The sequence below is a fragment of the Podarcis cretensis genome (assembly GCF_951804945.1).
Source record: "Podarcis cretensis genome assembly, chromosome: 13".
Taxonomy (NCBI): domain Eukaryota; kingdom Metazoa; phylum Chordata; class Lepidosauria; order Squamata; family Lacertidae; genus Podarcis; species Podarcis cretensis.
In genome coordinates this window covers 28,330,813-28,353,343 of record NC_137182.1, presented here as the reverse complement: position 1 = coordinate 28,353,343, position 22,531 = coordinate 28,330,813, and the positions used below count along the sequence as shown (strand labels likewise).

General features: G+C 43.3%; 1 protein-coding gene across 3 annotated transcripts in view; it reads right to left on the bottom strand.

The window, feature by feature from the left end:
• Positions 1-22,531, bottom strand: part of IKZF3 (IKAROS family zinc finger 3) — an 84,550-nt gene that overhangs the window by 37,323 nt on the left and 24,696 nt on the right. For all 3 annotated transcript variants that reach the window (XM_079948802.1, XM_079948801.1, XM_079948803.1), the window contains exons 4-7: positions 20,477-20,740; positions 19,587-19,754; positions 17,057-17,173; positions 7,133-7,249 (exon numbers count right to left, since the gene is read on the bottom strand). In XM_079948802.1, coding sequence (XP_079804928.1) covers positions 7,133-7,249; positions 17,057-17,173; positions 19,587-19,754; positions 20,477-20,740 — 666 coding nt within the window. The remainder of the gene's footprint in view (positions 1-7,132; positions 7,250-17,056; positions 17,174-19,586; positions 19,755-20,476; positions 20,741-22,531) is intronic.

The window sequence follows — 22,531 nt, the reverse complement described above, 5'->3', positions numbered from 1 at the left end:
TACTACTATAGATTAAGGTCGGTGTTCCTATCTTATACGCATTTGATCTTTGCACAGAAATATGGAAGAACTGTGTCGATTTCATGGCCTTTTTAGCCATACCTCTTTAAGCAAGAAACCAAGTCTTTAATGTCATTAGTGCAGTCCTGTGAAAGACTTCACCAATGAAGATTCAGCAGGTGCCTTCTGTGCCAGCTTTTAAACACCTGTTCCAAACTGTTCTATTCCACTAGTCCAGGCATATCCAGCTCCCAAGAGACTGTGATCTACTCCCAGTATGGAAAAAAACTGGCAGGGATCTACCCATTGGCATTGGAGGGAGGAGGAGCGTGTGTGAGGTGGGTGGATTGCCCAGAATTGTTTAGCTTTTTTTAGGTGTGAAGTGCCCAGAGTTGAGCTTTTTGGGGGAGGATTGCACAGTTTTTTAGCCTTTCCCCCATGACTTTTTGTACACGATAAGGATCCCATGATCTACCAGGATCAGCCAGGGATCTACCAGTAGATCACAATCTACTGGTTGGACATCCCTGCACTAGTCCTATGCAGGCAGTTAAGAATACATCCTCTCACCATGGTTAATAGGTGTTTTAAACTTTTTAATGGTTTTACTGCTGTAAACCACGTTGGTATATTTTTTATGAAACAGGGCTATACAAATTTTTTATATATAAATAAATAAGTAAAATGACATGAGTACTAGTCCATAAAAGTTTGTGATGCTTGATGTGTCAATTGTCATGATTAAAATGCATTTGTTGTATTATTTAGTAAGTTGGCAAGCTTAATAAAGCAGAAGAATATTTGACAACCTTGTAAGTCAATGGTTGTTTGAGGTATTTATGCTTATGATATGTACACATTCTTTATTGCATATAATGCTTTAGAAACATGTATCATTGCATTACCCATTTTTTTCTGTCTTGTCCTTCGATTTTAAGTTAACTGCTTTTGACCCAGATAGACTAAAAAATTAGCATAATAAATGAAAGCTTTGCAGTTTCAACTAGCAGCTTGTTTCAACTTGAAGATAAGGAGCCTTAGCAACTGCATCGCAACCACAGAGCAGAATGGATATATTTATTTGGGCTTGTGTGTATATGAATGGTTTTTGCTTAGAGGCTGGAAGCAGCAAAACAAGGTTGGGGCTGGTGGATGTGAAGTGTGAAAATCAAGCCAAAACTGTGGTGCAAGCAATTTGGACTTTGCTAGCTAATATGGGGGGAGACTTGTGGCCTATGTATTGGATTGTGTTTCCCAGCACGTGAAGAGGACAATATTGAGACATTTTTTGATACCTAGAACCTGTATTTTGGCAGTGTTGCTTTTGCAACCTTGTAGCGTTCTGGATCCTGTGGAACAGGACTTTGCCTTCCACCCCATGTCTCTATAAAAGCAGTTTTCTCGCTGTTTGAATTCGGAGAAGACTATCCAGCCAAACCCCAAGAGGCAACAGGTGTCTGCAGCATCTCCTTCTCCCGTCCCTCACCTTTTCCTAGTTTTGCTTGCTAGAAGGATCCCTGGCCAGGATCCTTTGTGTGAGTATCATCCCATCCTTGACATATATATATATATATGATCAGTCTATTTTGGTGGGATAACTGTTCCTATCAGGGAAGAGAGAGGGGTGCCCTTCTCATCAGGGAGAGGGCACCCTAGCTGTGTAAAATTTGGGTAGGAAACAAAGCTTCTATTTTGTCAGGTGGTTTAGTCATACATCTTGCATTCCCTTGAAAATAAAGATGCCAGGTTGTGTGTCCCAGGCCTGATCACTTTAGCTCACACAGCAAGGCTGTTGTTTGGGTCATAACACATTACATTTTTAGGTGCCTTAACCAAGTGAAGCAGGCCCCTGTTAACAGGTCATAAAAGCTCAAAGGGCGTATCTACAAAGAGAGACCTGGTCTGAACAAAGACATTGGATTATTATCTCATTATACATGACAAAGCCATTTTTCACCTTCTCACCCCTTGCTTTTTCCTGTAAGACCTATTGCAGTCGTTAAGAGTCGTCAACAGGCTCATCACAGCTATCTGCCAATCACCCAATCCCACCACCCTTCTGAGTAATACCCCTCCCCACCTTCTCACTATATAGAAGGGTCTGGTGACTTCTGTTTCAGTGTATCTGAAGAAGTGTGCATGCACACGAAAGCTCATACCAAGAACTAATTTAGTTGGTCTTTAAGGTGCTACTGGAAGGAATTTTTTTATTTTGTTTTTACAAAATTAACATACGTTGTTTTTATGTCAGTTGTCATGGCTTCCTCCAAAGAATTCTGGTTTGGTGAGGGGTCTGTGTCTCCTCAGACTTCTGTTCCTCCTCTCAAAGAACTACAGCCCCCAGAATTCCTTTGGGAGAGAAAATGACTTAAGCTTGTTTAAAATTTGTGCCACAGACATGTTCTCTCACGATACCTTGCCTTACTTGTCTGCAACTCTTGCCACCGCTCCACCTTTTACTCCATGTACTGAGAATATTTATACCCTGGCTCTTCTGGGAGGGAAACCTGTGCTGTGGATGAGTCAAGAAATAAAAAGAGCCATTCATCCACAACCTTCCTTAAATGGTTGATTCCCACTTGCAGCCTGCCGCAGTACAGTGGTACCTCAGGTTAAGTACTTAATTCGTTTCGGAGGTCCGTTCTTAACCTGAAACTGTTCTTAACCTGAAGCACCACTTTAGCTAATGGGGCCTCCTGCTGCCGCTGCGCCGCTGGAGCATAGTTTCTGTTCTCATCCTGAAGCAAAGTTCTTAACCCGAAGCACTATTTCTGGGTTAGCGGAGTATGTAACCTGAAGCTTATGTAACCCAAGGTACCACTGTAAAGTGCATTCCAACATTTCATTTTGACACGGAACATTTTTATTCTGCCCTTCCTCCAAGGAGCTCAGGCAGGGCTTCACCCATTTTATCCTCGGCAAAAGACAGCAAGGTAGATCAGGCTCAAAGCAAATAACGCACCAAGCTTTTATAGCAGAGCAGTGGTTAGAACCTGTTTTTTCTCTGCTCTATCACTTTTTTCACAACACACAATGGTCCTACTGAGTAGTTATTGCATATAAGCAATCTCCCAGCTGAACTCTGCGAACAAGCATGGATTGATGGGTGAGTGAAGGGGCCCAAACCCTGTGAAACCCACCAATCCCAGTGACAAGTGAGCATCACCTGCTGCCTTCATAATCACAACCTGAGCTCAGGTAGTGCTGCTGGTTCGCAACGTAGGAAAAGGATCTTGTCCATCAAAGTTGTGCCGGCTGTAGGTGCAAAAGCTGCAAACCCCACACACCATTTTTGCACAGGTGACTACTGACTCCTGTTTCTAAATGTCAGAGAGAGCTCACTGTGGTTACAGTGAACAAATGTTCCCCCTCTGCTTTTGCAGAGTCTGGGGTGGTTTGGGGAATTAAGGTCAACTTTATTTTTATTCAAGACATTAAAAGAGAGAAGATGGCAGTTAGTCTCAGGGCATTTGCAGCAAGATCAGATAAAAAAATACAGTAACAGAGAGATCTCGGCTTATAAAATTTGATTTTGAAGGAAGGCTCAAAAACGGTATTACACTAAATATACAAACTGGTACAGAGCCAGGAATTAGAATGAAATTTCTATCTGAACTGTTGGAATCAAGATCCTGGAGAACAAATTCAGACAGATCCATGGAAGTGGATATTGCCAAAAGTCCCCCAATAACCTGTGCTACCTCTTAAGAGAAGTTTTTAAAAGTTTATGCTCCACTGGTATTTAAAATCATCATGTCCCAAACATATATATAATACTGCTACTGATTGACACTGGAGATTCAGAGTGGAGAATGCAGGAATGCCGCATATTTTCTGGGCTTGTCTCAAAGTTTAAAAATTCTGGGAGGATGTAGCAACTGAAATCAAGGTAATAATAGGATAGATAAAGGGACCCCTGACCGTTTGGTCCAGTCACAGACGACTCTAGGGTTGCGGCGCTCATCTCGCTTTATTGGCTGAGGGAGCTGGTGTACAGCTTCCGGGTCATGTGGCCAGCATGACCAAGCCGCTTCTGGTGAACCAGAGCAGCACACGTAAACATCGTTTACCTTCCCGCCAGAGTGGTACCTATTTATCTACTTGCACTTTGACGTGCTTTCAAACTGCTAGGTGGGCAGGAGCAGGGACCGAGCAACAGGAGCTCACCCCATCGCGGGGATTCGAACCGCCGACCTTCTGATTGGCAAGCCCTAGGCTCTGTGGTTTAGACCACAGCACCACCCGCGTCCAATAAGAGGATACATGTGATTTAATAATTGTTCCCATGAAGCTTACTGGGCAACCTTGGCCTGTCACTGCCTCTTAGCCTAATATACCTCGCAGGGTTGTTGTGAGAATGAAATGAGGAGGTGGAGAACCATGTACACCATTCTGAGCTTCTTGGAGAAAAAAGGTGGGATATAAATCCATTAAATATTTGGCTATGTTAAAGACACAGTATTAAAGGAAGATTGAACTGGTTCAGCATTTACTGACTGCCAGCAGAATAGTTATCTGTTATAACTGGAAGAAATCAAAGGCACCATCCATGTACAATTGGGTAATCAAAATTTGGGATATTGTTTACAAATACCTGTAATAATATAATTAAATAACAGCAACAGACAAACTCACAAATACAGTATGGTAAGTGCCAGAGAAGGCGGACAATCAGGTGATTATATTTTTGAGGGGTGAAGAATTGAGTGTCTTTATAATTTACTGGATTGATAAGGTCCAAGATATTGTAAAACTGTGTATACTGCTTGGACGTTTATAACTTGATATTATTATATTATTATAGCAGCATTATCATAACAGAATTTTACTTTAAATTGTATTATTTAGATTCTCCTCTATTAAGTCTATCTTTTTTTTTTTTTTTGTATATGGAATTCTCAATAAAAATTCTAGAAAGAAATAAAAATAAAATTATAGTAGGTTCATGCTTAACTTGAGCTTGAGGTAAAGAAGTAGAAGGGGAGTGTTTGGCCTCGGACATTTTTGTACCTGAAACGAAAACACCCTGCTCTATTCTGAAACTCATTTAGAGAGAGAGAATGAATGATACACAAAGACAGGTTGAAGACAAGAAAACTGGGCGTCTTGGGGTCCAAAGGTACTGCTTTTATTGCGTAGTGTTAGAGACTCATAGAGATTGAAGGGGACCTTCCAAGAGTCATCTAGTCTAACCCCCTCCAATGCAGGAATCTCTACTAAATCACCCATGACATATGGCCTTCCAAGCTCTTACTGTGCTGTGGGCTAAGTGTTGTTGTTTTTTAATAGCATGGAAACATGCAAGGTAACTTGCTAGCATCAGACAGCTGCTTAAGGCAGAGCTACAAGTGAATGGTTGAAAAGTTGGAGAACCAACCTTCAATTCGGTAAATCAACTAAAAGTTTAGTGAATTACTCCATGAATAACACTATTTTAATCAGTGAGCACAGGAGTTAAGTGCATGCTCGTTTATTAATTTCTTTTGCATCCCAGTATGATAGAAATCCAACAGATCCTAAACAGCTTCATAAATTAACTATGCCCTTTCCCCCTGCCCAGTAATGTGGTAGTTTTTGTTGATAAACTGTTTTATCAATTTCTTTCAAAGGCTCCTAAACTGAGATTTTGATAATATGTGAATAGATGTAAATGCTAATAGACAAAATGAATCTGTTATTTGAAGATTTCCAGTTTTTCCACTTGTCTTTCAAATGTGTTTTCTTTTGCTCTTACAAATTGCAAACTGCATAAGCTCATTTTGCAAATTTTTGATAAGCATATCAAAAATATAACATTATAAAATATCTAGTAGAATTAAGTAGAATTAAAATATCAGTATTTAAAAACAACAACAGTATAAAGACTAGCAATACCAACAGTAGTTCCAATATTAACCGTACTAATATTTTATTATAAATAATGGATGGTATTCAAGTATGTTTTACTCAGAGAAGAACTACAGAAATTGAAATTAATGTTCAATGGGATTGCTCTGGGTAAAACTTAGTTAAATACTGCCCAATAGTACTAAGTAATATTAATCTTTCATGGGATAACTTGGCAAAGTAATTACTGGAAGAAGTTCATCAGAACCGTTCTCTGTATTTCATATTCAAAATATGTCAAAAACAGCAAAGCTAAAAGCTAAAGGAAACCGCTTCTATAAAGCCACCATACATGTGTATGTCCTTTTTTGTTTTGTGCACCTATGTGCAAGTACAGGCAGAGAGGCACAAACATATCGGGTCTTCAACCGACACACAAATGCCCCAATTAATAGTATCTGTGCAATCAAAGACACAAAATGGGTTCAATCATAAACTGGTTTAATTAGCAGAGTAATCTAATCTGCAGGAGCCATCTTTAATTGGCAAGCGTAAATTTTAATTAGAGGGGCTGTGAATTAAGGGCACAATTGTTTATTATGCTTAACCCTATTTGATCCTTAGGTGTGGTTTCAATATGGAATGGAAAAGAAAATATTAAAACTGCAGTTCCCTTCTAGCAATTGTAAGTTGCTACCTGCTTACTGAGATTTTGGAAATATGCAACGCAGTTAAAGTCGATCAAATTTTTTTTAAAGTCAATCAATTAATCAGTTATCAGGCCATCGGGCAGCTAAAATATCTTTCCGCGAAGAATATCTGCTGTAACAAAGGCTGCATCCTGCCTTAGGGTAAGAATTATGTCTATTGCTTCATAGGTACTCATACACAAACCAGTAGCACAACCCCAAACTGTTTATGTGCCTCCTGAATCACAGCTCTCTGGGTTTGGGCTATATATTGGACCAGTACTGATCTCACTGGAAATCAATCCAATGCTCTCTTGAAGTCTCCAGAGTTCGAATCAGCAGCCTTAATAGCTTTCCTAGTCTTTTCAGGGAGAATCCTGCAAATGCACGTAAAACTGCCCACTTCATTGAAATGAAAGCGGGGAGAAGAGGAACAAACAGGCACCAACGAGCACTTCATCAGGGATCTGGTTGTGAACGCAACTTCCTGTACAAGGTACGCTACTAATTCCTGCACCAACATAAGCTTTCGAATCATCCCAGGCAGAACAAACATGTGAGTTCCTCACCAACACAATTCCAGTGCGATTTCATGATAAAAGCATGTTTTCTCTTACCAATGAATTTCTGAGGCATGGAACTCTTCCGTTTGGCCACGTTGCTCGCTAAGCGGTCCAGCACAAGGGCCCGTTCAGTCCCCATCTCGGATTTGATGTGCCTTCCCTCCACGCTTTCTAGATGAGGGAAAATGAAGAGAAAAATCAGGCTGAAAAGAGGGGAGAACGAAAAGAAAGGGAGGGAGAGAGAGAGAGAGAGATAGCAAAGAAGGGGAAAAGAGATAGTTGCCCTCAACACTTCAGCCAGGAAAGCTGAGTGGAACTTGTGGTAGAGTACGTAGTTGTTTTCTTCTTGTTGTTCTCAAACCTCTGTTTCACCCCTGTGGTCAGCAGAGCTAAGGGGCAAAAACACCACACACACTGAAACCTTGCAATTTCTCAGACTCACAAAAGGGGAGCAAACAACTTAACGGAATTAACATCTTGATTGTACACTTCCTCTTGCTAATGAACAGTCTGGACCTTGTAGTTTGCGAAACGCAGAGGGAGACTTTGTCCCGCCCATCTTTCCATTTGATTTTGAGTAAGACTTGCAAGACACCTGCAGGCAGGCCCAGAACACATGAAAAGGCAAGTGCGAAAGGGGAGCGTTCAGCCCTTTGATGGATGTGCTAAGAAAAAAATGCGCTTTGATGGAACCACAACATCTTCACCCTTTGAAACATGCTCGGTTTATCATTAATATTAGCACTGTTAGAAACAGAATGCTTTATTGTGGAATGCTACTGTTCAGTGCTCCAGCCAGTCATAACCTCTCCGCAAGACACCATTCAATTCTCTCCCCCCCCCCCATCACTTTTTACTCCCCAGCCCACCCAAACAGATACTTAGCATTCTGTGATCACTGAGCATGCTCACTGGGGTTTTTTTGGGGGGCGGGGGGTTAGGGATGCTGATGTTATTTTAGCCTTCAAAGTCCCCCCCCCCCCAAATATTCTTTGTACTTCTGCAAACTCTGGGATTCCTCTAAGCATGCAAAGTCCTCTCTCTTATTTCTCAGAGGCCCTATTTTGGTTATTATCCTGTTCACAAGCAACTCGCCAGGTGGGGCAGAACCATTATGTTAGCTTCCTAGCAGGCAGGTTGCTATTGCTTTCCAGGAGGCAGGGAGTAGAGGGAGGCCAGTGCAGTGAAAACTTTCTGGCAGGAGTGCCAGACTGGCTTTGCCAGTGCGTTTTTTACTGCACCGACTTTCCTGCTGTTTCCACACTCCCTATCTCTCTCTGGGATGCAACAGCAACCCATCTGCTGGGAAACTAACATAGAAGCTCCACCCTACCCAGCAAACTGCCTCTGACCCTCTTGGCACTCAGCAACTGAGTTTGCTATTAGTGGGAGTGATCATTATTTATTAAATTATACAGAGCAACTGAGGTACATGACACATACTATTACATAAGGTGTGTGTGGTGGAGGGGGGAGTCTCTGCCTTGAGGAGTTTATAATCTAAAGAGGTGACAGCAAAGCAGAAGGGAGGGAGGGATGACAAGGAAAGAGTATGTATGCAAAATGGTCCATGTGGTGAGCCCCCTTTTTCAATGTGGCTGCATCATTCTTACACAGCCTCCCCCTTTGCCTGAGGCGTCACTATGGAAAAGAGGCTCCTATGCAGCTGCAACTCAAGAGCGGCCTAGGCTGTTTTCAGGATGATATGAGGTGCAAAGGGGTCGACGAAAAGCTTCACGACAAAAGACTTAGTGGAAGAATTGTGCTTTACAGAAGAAGGGCAAGACAGAGGCAGCATCTTGTGAGGGGAAGCAGGAGAGAATGGACAGTCTGCAGAAATATGACACCTTCTGGTGGCCAAGGGCGGCAATGGTGGAAGAGTGAAAGTCATCGGCATCAATATATACGGTATATAAGATATAAGGAGAGCAAAGCCCAGGAAGGCTTGGAAGACAAAGACTTAAACTGAAAGCAAGGAAGCAGTGATTCCAACGGATCTGTGATTTCTTTGTTTTAAAAAACAAAAGCACACAAAACAATGCTTACTGGCTTACAAGGATCACAAACTCTGAAGAATGCTATAAAGAGAAAACAGCAAGGAAAGTTTCAATGCAGAAAAATCCCCTTTGTCACTATGTTATGTTAATAAAGCAAGACAGAACAACAACAATGAGTTAATTCTCTCCATCCCAATGGGAAGTAAAGGGTCCAGTTAGAGGACTGCTAATATTCTTAACGTTCTGTCTATAGATCTGGCCTTGTATCCAACAGGAATAATAGGCTCACCAGGTGGGGCCAAGCCGCTACGCGAACTTCCTGGCAGGCGGGTCACCGTTGCTTACCAGGAGAGAGACGAGGCGTCGGGGTGTCAGCACAGTGCAAACACACTGGCAGAGTCAATCTGGCACTTCTGCCAGAAGATTTGCACTGCGCCACCCTCCCCACCGCCCTTTGCCTCTCCCTCCCACCTGCTAGCTTTGTGGCTCCACCCCACGGCAGTCTGGAGCAGAGATTTTCCAACTGTGTACTCTTCAGTTTGGAGCCATGTCACTATTTCTTGGAAGCTTATTGCTAGCTCTTGCTAGCTCTTTAATGAGATTGCTGGGATTAACAGGCAACTTTTTCTGAGAGGCGGCTTGTTCTCAATGCATTTCTCCGCACAATATGTAGAAAGGAGAAAGTGCTGGGTGTGTTCTAGGTCACACAGAATTCATAGGGTAACAGTGGGTGGCTCTAATAGTACTGGCCACAACCTCACACAAACCTAGAAGATTTCTCAGAATTTTTATTTTTATTTTAAAAAGAGGAAGGACAAATTTGTGGCATCCTAAATACTCAAAAATACATTGTAGCTGCATAAACCCACTGCATCTGATGTTTTGGTGGTCCCTGAAAGCTTATGTCACATTGAATGCAGGCCTTTTTTACAAGTGCATTTTTTTAAAAAAAAATCCATTTAATTTTTTGCAAAACAAATGAAGTAATAATAAAAATTCACAGTACCAAAAAATAAAATGAAATAAAATTCAGGTAATCCCTAACAACATTTTAAATTAACCTGAAAGATGATTCACCTTCATGAATTCAGTGTCTCTATGAACCCATTTAGGGTGTTAAGGCTGAAAACATAAGGGTCCCAGGGTCTACAGGCCACCATCTTGCTGGAGCGCCACAGGTCTGTATCTGGGCAGGGCCTACATGGCTGATGGCCTGGGAACCACAAGTACACTGTCTTGAATTCCATGATGCCAGGTGATTGACAGATGGGTGGCTCCCACCCACCTGTTAAAGCCGGCCTGTGGAGTGGGGGGGGGTAAAGATCTCGTCTGCCAAGCTGGAAAGGTTCCCCACCCCCGGGGATAATGTATGAAAATAAATACAGTGGTAACTTGGGTTAAGAACTTAATTCGTTCTGGAGGTCCATTCTTAACCTGAAACTGTTCTTAACCGGAGGTACCACTTTAGCTAATGGGGCCTCCCGCTGCCGCCGCACGATTTCTGTTCTCATCCTGAAGCAAAGTTCTTAACCCGAGGTACTATTTCTGGGTTAGCGGAGTCTGTAACCAGAAGCGTCTGTATCCCGAGGTACCACTGTAAATAAGGAATAAAAGCCCCTCTGAATAATATCGAAGGTTCCCCCTAATCCAGCATCCTTCTTTTAACAGCAGATGGCCACAAGGTCTCTCTGTGGCTTTTCCAGAGAGCATAAAATGATGACCTCTTTGAAATTTGTCCCAGAGGAAGGTTCCCATAATGAATAAAATGTGTGCTTAAATAAAACAACACAGCATTAACCACAAAGGCGTGATAGATGAAACTTGCAGCACTGTAAGTTAACCCTTTCGACAACTTGTTTTGACAACTTAGCTTCAAACTCACCTCAGGCATATTTGAATTGGCACTGAAATTAGTCACATACACACAAAAAGGGCCATAGGCAGATTACTTAATTTGCTTGCTTGCACTTTACACAGCATTTTGAAACTGAAGGCAGAGGGCCTTCAAAGCACTCCTGTCCCAAAACCGCAGTACAGAAATTAGTCAACATGGATGAGGGGGAGGGGGCCTGGTTAATCACTGCTGGGACTGTAGCACGTTGAGGACTGTTGTCCTGATTGAAAAAAAAGACTGGCCTCAACAGGCAAGGTGTCGCACGTGCCACAATTCTGTGGAAGCACAGAAAGTGCACATTATTCAGTTTCCTAAGAAACTCATGTTTCTGTCTTTCCTTTTTCGTTTGCTTTTTTGGAGAAAAAAAAGAAAGAAAGAACAGGTTTATAAACCTTATGGCTGGGGTGACTTAATGCAGCTTTTCTCAAGAAAGAATGTGGATTGCCTGATGCAGAATTTTAGCACAGGGTACAGCCTGGTCCAACCATTAGGTAGTGCAAGGCAGTTGCTTGAGGCAACAGATTCTGGGTGTCATGAAAGGGCAGCAAATTGTTTCATGTATTCTTATTGCATTTTTACTCTGAGGGAGAGGCACTTGGTGGATTTTCTGCCTCAGGTGCCAAAATGACATGCTTAGTATTAGATACCATGCCCCTCATTTTTTGAGGGGGAAGGGATCATGTGCTGTTCTGTCTTAGGCAGCAAAAAGTCTTGGGCCGGCCCTGGCTGCAGGAGCTGTGCATGTCAATACCCAGTGCATCACCTGTGAGCCTGGAGACCGATATAGCACAACGTGTAGAGTTATGCATAGGAGATTGGGTCATGGGGTGTGTGAGGATGCTCCCAGATGAAGGCTTATTATTGCAAATGGGTGTTGGCAACAGAGCTTTCTGGATTTCCCCCAGAAAGAGGAAATCTGAATTAAGCAGGGACGGGTAATATGGGCTTGCATTTTGACTCCTCTTCCATACATACAGCTCACAATAAACACCTGTCTGGAAGCACACTGAGGTTTTTTGTATACACATAAGAGTACGCTTCCGTACACATGTATAAGCTTGTTAATGCAAATGGATTTCACTCTCTGGACTAGAGGGATAGTAAAGGGAGACTCAGGCTTCCCTAAAGGGTAAAGGTAAAGGAACCCCTGACCATTAGGTCCAGCCGTGGCCGACTCTGGGGTTGCAGCGCTCATCTCGCTGTATTGGCCGAGGGAGCCGGCGTACAGCTTCTGGGTCATGTGGCCAGCATGACTAAGCCGCTTCTGGTGAACCAGAGCAGCGCACGGAAATGCTGTTTACCTTCCCACCGGAGCGGTACCTATTTATCTACTTGCACTTCATGCTTTTGAACTGCTAGGTTGGCAGGAGCAGGGACCGAGCAACGGGAGCTCACCCCGTCACAGGGATTCGAACCACCAACCTTCTTATCAGCAAGCCCAAGGCTCTGTGGTTTAACCCACAGTGCCACCCACATCCCTCTGTCCCAGGCTTCCCTAAGGTAAAGGTAAAGGTAAAGGTACCCCTGCCCATACGGGCCAGTCTTGACAGACTCTGGGGTTGTGCGCCCATCTCACTTAAGAGGCCAGGGGCCAGCGCTGTCCGGAGACACTTCCGGGTCACGTGGCCAGCGTGACATCGCTGCTCTGGCGAGCCAGAGTCGCACACGGAAACGCCGTTTACCTTCCCGCTGGTAAGCGGTCCCTATTTATCTACTTGCACCCGGAGGTGCTTTCGAACTGCTAGGTTGGCAGGCGCTGGGACCGAGCAACGGGAGCGCACCCCACCGCAGGGATTCGAACCGCCGACCTTTCGATCGGCAAGTCCTAGGCGCTGAGGCTTTAACCCACAGCGCCACCTGCGTCCCTCCCAGGCTTCCCTACAGATACATAAAAGAGGGAAATAGGAAAGCAGAAAGAGAGAGAGAATTTAAAGAACTTCTTGTGCACAACAGGAATGCTACTTAAAAACGGAACTTTCAGTGTCTATTTCTACATTCTAAGTGCATTTTCAGCCTTTGCTAATGCACAGGAGAAAGTGGGAGAGAAGAAGCATTTGTAATGCAAATGGTCATTCTGCCAATTGTAGATTTCACACATTGCAGAGCTGATGGCAGCAGCAACTGCCTTAAGCCTCAGTGTGAAAACACCTCAGCAGCCTGAGCTCTAGGATAAGCGAGGCTGGGGCGTGCCTCTCCCTTCCTCCCTAAAACAACAGGGCTGTAAAAGTGCTATGCAACATCTTTCTGTTTTCAGTTTAAGGATGCGGGAGGCAGGAGGGCAAAAAAATTAATTTGAAGCATGGCAGGGGAAATGGAAGAGAGAAGACGTGAGCCGACATCCAAGTCTGGTTGTGTTTCGGGAATGGTGAGAAATAAAGACAAGATAATACTGGGCTGTGTCACATGAAGAGACTATTCTGGGCTTTGAATAGTAGTTTGCTACTTGAAAGAACTTGCTAACAGTGCAATCCAGAAGTAAAAACTAGTGAAGTCAGTGGGGCTTACTCCCAGGTAAATGGGGTTAGGATCTTCACTGAAATGGTCAACCCGAGACTGGGCTGTACCAATCTGAACTACAACTGGCGGGGAGGGAGCAAGATAAACAAACAAACAAGCAAACAAACAAAAACCCAAATAAACAAAACCAAAATCCCTGAGTGTTCTGTGAACTAGCAGAAGGCAAAACTAGAATCCTTCCCTCGGACACAGTAGCTTTATGCGTGTAGAGTTGTGCTTTTCTTTGTACGGCTGCCACATCCACCTGCAACCTGCCTGGTGGAGATCATCACCTGAGTTGCAGCCAAACTTACATGCACAATCTGCAGCACAGTAACACAACAGCTCTCTAACCATGAAATAATTTTAGCTGATTAAACTGTACTAAATGGCAGGCAATTAGTAAACTGATTGATTGATTGGTTACATTTAATTATATGTGAGTATTAGCCCCCCAAAATTGATTTGTGACCACTATTCTCAGATCCACCAATTAAATGGGACCCAGTGACTAATCAAAGAAAAATCACACTACTAAGCACAGTGGCGTAGCGTGGGGGGTGCAGGGGGGGCTGGCCGCACCGGGCGCAACATCTGGGGGTTAGGGAAATCCACGGGTTAGGGGGCGCAAATCCACGGGTTAGGGGGCGCAAATCCATGAGTTAGGGGGCGCAAATTATTTGCCTTGCCCCAGGTGCTGATAACCCACGCTACGCCACTGACTAAGCAAGTCAATTAAAGTTTGTAGCCCAAACCTTTTTCAGTCTCAGTTTCATCATGGAAAATCTTCCAGGGGCAGCATGCCGGGGGGGGGGGGAGAGAATCAAAGGCCAAAGTGGGGGGAGCAGCAGGTGTAACTCTTACGTTTACATAGCTATTTTTCAGCCATCTTTTTTTAAAAAATGGGTTTTTTCCTATGCACCCCCACTCCCCCAACATCTCCACACGGACAAGCAATAGGCATTATCAGAGCTCAAGGACACATTTCAGCCAGGCAGAGGTGCTCGAGGAAGGCATGGGTGAGGGGGTGTGGCTTGGGGAAAGCCCCCAGGGCCAGACAGAAAGACCTGGAGGGGCACCATTCACACCTAGGAACAAGGCTCCCCACCCCAGATCTTATCACATGTGACATTAGCTTCCCCAGCCACTTACTTACTGAAGTGTTGCTGTGATGCCAAAGGATGTACAATCTAAATGTGGAGTGGGGAAGGGACTGTCACAAAATGTTAATACAGATAATGTGAGGGAAGTGAAAGATCAGTTTCGATGGTGGTAAGGAGACCTCTTGTGTGGCCTAGGGACAGAAGGATCCCTGTACAGTGGTACCTCGGGTTAAGTACTTAATTCGTTCCGGAAGTCCGTTCTTAACATGAAACTGTTCTTAACCTGAAGCACCACTTTAGCTAATGGGGCCTCCTGCTGCTGCTGCACCGCCGGAGCACGATTTCTGTTCTCATCCTGAAGCACTATTTCTGGGTTAGTGGAGTCTGTAACCTGAAGCGTATGTAACCTGAAGCGTATGTAACCCGAGGTACCACTCTACTGCAAGTGAGCAGAGAAGGAGAGGGTAAAGGGGAAGCAGAAAGCAGAAAGCAACAACTTTTGGGGTGCTCTTATCCCCTCCCCAACCCCTCTCTCTGTCTCTCTCTCTTTCTCCTTTGGTCCTCTATTCTAGCAATGTAGCAGTGGCATGCCTTTTCGGGCTGCAATTCAGGCTGTTCCCAACATGAGACTTCTGTCAGCCCAGGCCTTAACAGTTTCACATTTCTCACAGCGAGAGGGTTTGGTTAACATAACCTCAGAAGTGCTAAATGAGACCTGAATGAGCGGCCTTGCTTCCTGTCACACCAAATGATGTGGTCATTAGGGGAGTGGAGTACGGAACAAGACAACTGATTAGTGGCCCGATAAGGATCTCTGATCAGGCATAGGAGTCACGTTTGAATTACAACGCTGCATGCAGGTTTTGGGGTATGAACTTTTTTTTCCTTCCTTCCCAGCCATGTGGTCGCAAATGCTAACCTTTTCAATCAATGACAAATTCCAGAGGAGCAGTCAAAACGCAGATGAGACGCCTCAGAGAAGACAAACACGGAGCAAAATCCCCCACACTCACTCCTCCGAGTAGTTCAAGCTAGATTCAGTACGCCCACAGATCCTCCCTGCTTGCAACAACCACGATCGTTTCCCTTACACCCTCTAGTAACAAAAGGAGTACATATATATATGTGTGTGTGTATATATATATATATATATATATACACACACACACACACACACACACACACACACACACATCTATCTATCTATCTATCTATCTATCTATATCTATATCTATATCTGTCTATATATATACATATATATCCTATACTGACATCAGTTGAACACACCAATAAATCATTCTTTATGCCACTGTCATGTGACCAGCAAGTTTTTGAAATTTACCCAACATTTACGAATTGCACCAAAGTTCAAGTGAAATTTAAAATGTTGAATGTGAGTTCATAAACATGTTGTTCTTTATTTGGGGCGGGGTGTTATTTATTATAAGCCGCAGCCTAATCAACCAATAAGATCTACAGTAAAAACAACAAGCGCGGCAGGAAATTCCATTACAAAAATTCAATGCATTAAAAAGCTTGGTAAATAAGCAAGCTTTAAACCGGCACTGAAAAGATAATCTAGAAGGTTCCAGCTGCACTTCTGAGCAGAGTTGCATTCCACCTTTAAGGTGCCACCACAGAAAAGGCCCTGAGCCTAAATGCCCATTTATCTTCAGACAACAATCCGCTATATTTCCAATTGCAACTTCTCTGCTTAGCTCCTTGGCCACATCCAAGCCATACATTAAGAGCAAATTTATACCACTTTAACAGCAAAGAATCCTGGGAACTGTTGTTTTTAACCCGTCACAGAACTACAATTCCCAGGATTCTTTGGGGAGAGCCATGTGACCCATATGTGCTTTGAAGTGTATGGTGTGGCTGTAACCCTATAAATTGGGGTGGATGTTGCCAGGAACTTCCCATCCACCTCGTGCTGCAGAAGCAACAAACCAGAACAGCACAAGTTCTCTGTAATTGAAGTCATCTGAAAGGGTTTGCCAAAATGCGCAGAGATCCCAGGCAGCCCTTTAAAATGCCTCAAGACAACTGCTTTGCTTACCACCCCTTCCTTCCACCACTACCCTTGGCCTTCCAAGAGGGGTAAAACCAGAGGCTGGATTTATACAACAGGCAGAGTGGATTAGAACTGGCTGAGGCTACTGGTGGAATGGCAGCTGTATCCTCTCCCACTGCCTTGGGGCATTTAAATAGACATCTTTTTGTATAAAAACATGCCTGAATATGTTATTTGGGACTGAATTCATTCCTGGTAATAGGATCTGTTTATAGCAACTATGCACAAAATTCACCATGATGGAGGAAGGTCTACGTGCCTGAAATTATTTGATTCCCCAGAGCCACGTGGATTTCCCTCACGAAGGGAGGGAAACAATTCTTCATGGAACTCTGTTCCAGGATCTTCCCCTCCTCGATACTCCAGCTTAATTCAGAATTCTCTGCATCTAATTAATTTTGAGGGGCTCACCAGCTTCACCAAGGGTAGCGTTCTGCAGGTAAGTCCGGCATCTCTCTTTGTGTTCTTCCAATGAGCTTCTTTGTTTGTAACTCCGCCCACAGAATTCACACTTGAATGGTTTCTCCACTAGGAGGAATAAGCAAGCAAACAAAAGGACTGTTATCTTTCTGTTTGTGTACTGTGTTACTGACACATCAATTTTAATATGTAAACCAGTGGTTTAAAATCATTGCCTTGTTCATCCCTTGAATTCTCCTGCATGAGCGATCAGGTTGCATCATGGACTGGAATAATTCCAGATAACCTTGGGCAAAAGACTTTGGATATAATATACAGCTTGAAGAATGGGAAAGGTTGTGGAATGAAAGGATAAAATTTACAGCCTGTAATGCTTTGAAAGAGAATATGATGAAAATGATGTATAGATGGTATATTACACCAGTGAAATTAGCTAAAATGTATAAGACAAATAATAAATGTTGGAAATGTAAAGAAAAAGAAGGAACATTTTATCATATGTGGTGGGAATGTAAAAAAGTAAAGAACTTATGGGAAATGATATATAACGAGATGAAAAAGATGTTGAAATATACATTTTTTAAAAAACCAGAAACATTTTTACAGGATATTATAGGTCAGGATATTAATAGGCAAGATGTTAAATTGTTTTTATATGCAACAACTGCAGCAAGAGTATTGTTAGCCCAGAAATGGAAACAAGAAGAAATTCCGACAAAAGAAGAATGGCAGACGAAATTAATGGACTATGCAGAATTGGACAAAATGACAGGAAGGATTCGAAACCTGCGGGACCAGAGATTTACAGAAGATTGGAAGAAGTATATGAGTTATTTGAAGAGCAACTGTAATCAACAAATGACGCTAGTAGGACTACAAGACGTTTTGTAAGGAAAAATATACGAAGTGTTACAAAGTAGAAAAAGATAGAGATATTGGTTATGAGTTTGAAATGTAATAGGGAAGATAAGAAATGCATACTGAGAGATTAGATTGGAAAATTTTCAGACAGGACTGATGGAAGTCAAAAATTTGAATAAGATGTAAAAGTATGTTTAATTACTGTTGAAAATAATATGTTAAAAAAAATGAATAAAATTATATATATATATATATATATATATATATATATATATATATATATATGGAATAATTCCAGATACCCAATTGCCCAGTGGACTTAAATATTTGACAGTGATGTTGAATATTTCCCCTCCAATCCCAACTGTACCCATTTTGCAGCTGAAGGAAAATGCGGAAGAGCAAAGTGTGGGTCCATGGTCACCAACAAGATTTCTCTGTATGGCCCGTAGACGCCAGTCTCCCAAACCTCCCTTATCTGTCCACTTTCTTCTTGCCAATGGTACATAGTTCCTAATGTTCCAGGGCTCTATAGGAGATTTTACCCCAGTCCTGCATTCTCCATGACTACTCCATGTCTCCGGCACCTATTCTGTCCTATTTTCTTCAGCCTCTCTGCCTAGCCCTTCTCATGCTTCATGTACACAGCTCCTGCTGTCCTTATGCACTTTGAAATTTCCTCAGAGCCCCCTCTCTCATTAGCCTCCTTTCGTCTCCCATCTTCTCTCTCAAATTTCATCAAGTTCCCTTCTCCTTTTAGCCTTTTACCCTGCTCTGCACACGTCCTTCAGCTATCTTGCTTGTATGGCTTTAAAAGAGGGGTAGTCAAATTCACAAAGGATAATAACAATGGCTGTTAGACATGATGGCTATGTATGTTCTACTTCCACTGTTGGAGGAAATTGAGATTGCTGCCCTGCAGGGGGTTAGACTAAATGACCCTCAGGATCCCTTCCAACTCTACAATTCTCTGATTCTATGATTCCACAAAATGGTGTGACTTCATCACAGTTTCCTAGATAAGTGCGACACATCAGCATCAATGACTTTGATCAATCTTGTGTGGTTAGTTGACTCTCACGCACAGTTTGGATGCAAAAGTAATTACTCATGGCAAAGGGGGTGGTAAAGAGTTTGAAAGTCTGAAAGTGAAGAGGAAAAGGAACTGGAGCCGTTCGATGAGGGCAGGTGGGGGGGGGAACTACCATTTTTTACCGTATATGAGATGTCCCCATGTATAAGACGCCCCCTACTTTTGGGGACCCCAAATTAAGAAAATGGGGGGAGATGGACCAAAGTTGTTGAACCTTTTTTCAGGAAGGATTGCCCAGATTTGTTGAGCTTTTTTGGAGGGGAATGCCCCCAAAATCGCACACACAAGTGCCATGACCAACAGCCAATCCTCAACAACCCTTGACGCAGCCACCAATCAGCCACCCATGGTCACACCAACAGCCAATCCTAAGCAGCCCTTGCAGCAGCAACCAATCACCCACCCGATCGCCGCTGACAAGCTCCTGCTCGCAGCTGCAACAAATCGCCTGTCCCGCATTTGCACTATCCGTGTATGAGACGCCCCCGATTTTTAACCTTATTTTAGAGTAAAAAACCCCCTCGTCTTCTACACAGAAAAGTACGGTATTTTTTTGAAGTCACTTACCAGAATGTGTCCTTAAGTGACCAGTGAGCGCATCTCTCCTTTGACAGGCATAGCTGCAAAGGTGGCATTTGAATGGCTTTTCCCCGGTGTGAAGTTTAACATGGCGGAGAAGGTTGCCCTTCTGAGTAAACGAGGCCCCGCACTGGTTACACTGGAAAGGGCGCTCACCTTAAAAACACCATGGAAGGAGGAGAAAAAGGTATCACTTAAGTGCTATCATGCAGGCAGTATAGTCTCTATACTAAAAATACAAATTATACATAATTCTGCCTGAGGGCTGCCAGGCAGGGCTTCAGATGCCACACCACCCAACAGTGGCCAAAAGAGGGAACGCAAGGGCCACCCCACAGACCTAAAGTGTGTGTGTGTGTTTTTGTGTGTTGCTGGTGGTGGTGGTAAGGTAACAGCCAAATGAGAGTGGCATTACCCCTTTTTTTGACAGCCACACCACACTCCTTCCCTGAATTAAACTTAGTGGCATTCTTCACCAGGAATAGCAAGAGTCTTGTGGCAGCTTAAAGACTAGGTGTTGCGTGCAGCGTAATTCTTGCTTGAAGCTGATCCACTGAAATTGATGGACAGGACGACCAACTCAGAGGCATTCATTTCAGTGGGACCACTCTTTTTGCAATCACAAATTTTGGTTGGAAAACCGCATTGCAAAATTCAGATAAGTGCAAATTTTGAAGGACAGCTGTGTTTTGGTTCTCATGGTTTTTTTCCAGGAAGTGGCAATGTGATAAATTTGGCTTAAAATGTGAACTGAATCAAATTTCTCCTCCCACCTCAACTCCCCACTCAACTTGACACAGGGGTGGTAAACTTAGTGGGCCCAGATCAAATGCATTTATAACACCGGCCTTGCCTTAGAAAGGACTAAAAGTAATTACCAGTGTGGCTGCGTTTGTGAACCATCAAGACATTGAGGCTGACACAGCGCAATCCACAAATGTGGCAAATCAGCTTTCCACTAGATGGCCTGATGAGGTCGTACGGTCCGGAATGCCTCTCTAACTCGATGCTCTCATACTCTCCATACTCCTGCTGACAGTTATAAAGGCTCCCAGGCTCTCCTCGGTTTTCCATTGGTTCAGAATTCAAGACGCCATCTTCTTTTTCAGTGTATTCACCTTTGCCTTTAAGCAAGCCATCCTCTGGAGGGGTGGGTGCAGGGAAATGGAAGACAGGTCCCAAATGTGAGGAGATGGATAAAAATTGAGAATCCATAGAAAGAAGTTGGCCATGCTCCCCCCCACCCCATTACAGACAAAAATAATGCAAAATGGTTTTTTCCTTAATTTTCTTGTTTGCCTTTTCCAGATCTTAAAACTTCTTTTTTGAGGGGCGGGGCAGGGGGCAGATTGAATTCAAACTATTATAGGTTATAAGCCATTTAGACCAGGAGTGGGAATTTTGTTGGTCTCCAGTTCTCATCAGCCCCAGCCAGCACATTCAACAGTCTGTGATGATGGGAACTGGAGTCTGATAATCTGGAAAAGCAGTTTTCCCATCCCTGATTTAGGCCAGCAAAAACCATTTTTAAATGCCCACCCTTTTTCAATTCCTCACTGCCCACCCCATTCACAACTGCTCACAGTATGAAGAAACCAGAAAAAGAGAAGGAAAAATAGGAGAGAGATAGAGATGAAGGCAGGGCAGAGAAGAGAAACAACAACATGAAGACAAGATGGATCCATTCAAGATCCAGCAACTCAAGAGATGGCTCCCAGGTAAGATCAGGAGTATTTCATCACTGTTTCCTTGACGCTTAATTCTAATATTTCTTCCACCCACTGAGCAATCCATATCTCTGTCTTATAAGCTGTCATTCTGGAGCCACTTCTGGGCTCACCTGAGGCCAGGAAGTGTTCTGGATTTCTGAGCAGCTGCAGGAGCAAGAAAACACTCAGCTCAATGAACTGCTAGAAATGCCAAAGGCAGCTGCTTGTGGCATTAGAGTCACCTCTGATTGAAAGTCTTTAAGCAGCAACCCATTGTACACAACCTTGCAATACCACCTGGGTTGAAGGGATGGAGGCTACTTCTGTGTGCTGGCTTTTCATCACATGGCCCTAAAAATACTGGGGGAAGGCTCCACCGAGCACTTCAGAATTAGGTCTCTTTGAGTCTTGTTTGTTTTAACTAGAGGACATCCAGAACCAAAATGATCCAGGCACCAGGAATGGAATTTGCTATTTATCACAGGGACGAGGGCCAGATTTAGGTTTGATGCTACTGAAGGTAATGGGACCCTTTATATGTCCAGCTGTCCTTTGTCAACAACAAATTGTCACTTTTTTGTGTTGAATATATGCTATATGGTAATTTATAGACCTAATAGGAGCCTACACAACCACAAAACACTGGTGTAGGTTTTATTTTATTTGTTTTTTATCTTATATTTTGGAAATTTACATCCAGGTTTTTTCCTTTAATTTTTTTGGGGGAGAGTGGGGCCCTAAGATATAGCCTGTTTAGCTTATACATAAATCCAGCACTGACAGGCATGGACCAATAGGAGTGTTGGTGGGAGTATGTGTATGGTACTTAACTCTTCCTCTGCCAGATATTATTCCGTTCCAAAATCACCTCAAGGTGCCTGCTTCCCCTCTCAGGGCTGATGCATGTGAACCCTGAAGAAGGAAAATTAACTTGTGGGCAGGATCTGAGCCAGAATAGTCAACAGGGAAAGCCCTCCCTCCCACCTTCTCCTGAGACTGCTTGTCATTTTTTCTTTTTTTAAAGCCTCAACACTAAGACTTCATTAAACACATTGGTTTATAATGGATGAGTTGCCCTGAAACGCCTCACGCTTCATTTAAAAATAGCATCATGCTGTAGCTGTAAAGGTAATATTTCTGTAGGTAGGGGAAAGCCCGCTTCTCGCTCTATGGCCAGCAGAATGAATTAAGCAAAAAAATGTAAACGATACAGAATTACACGAA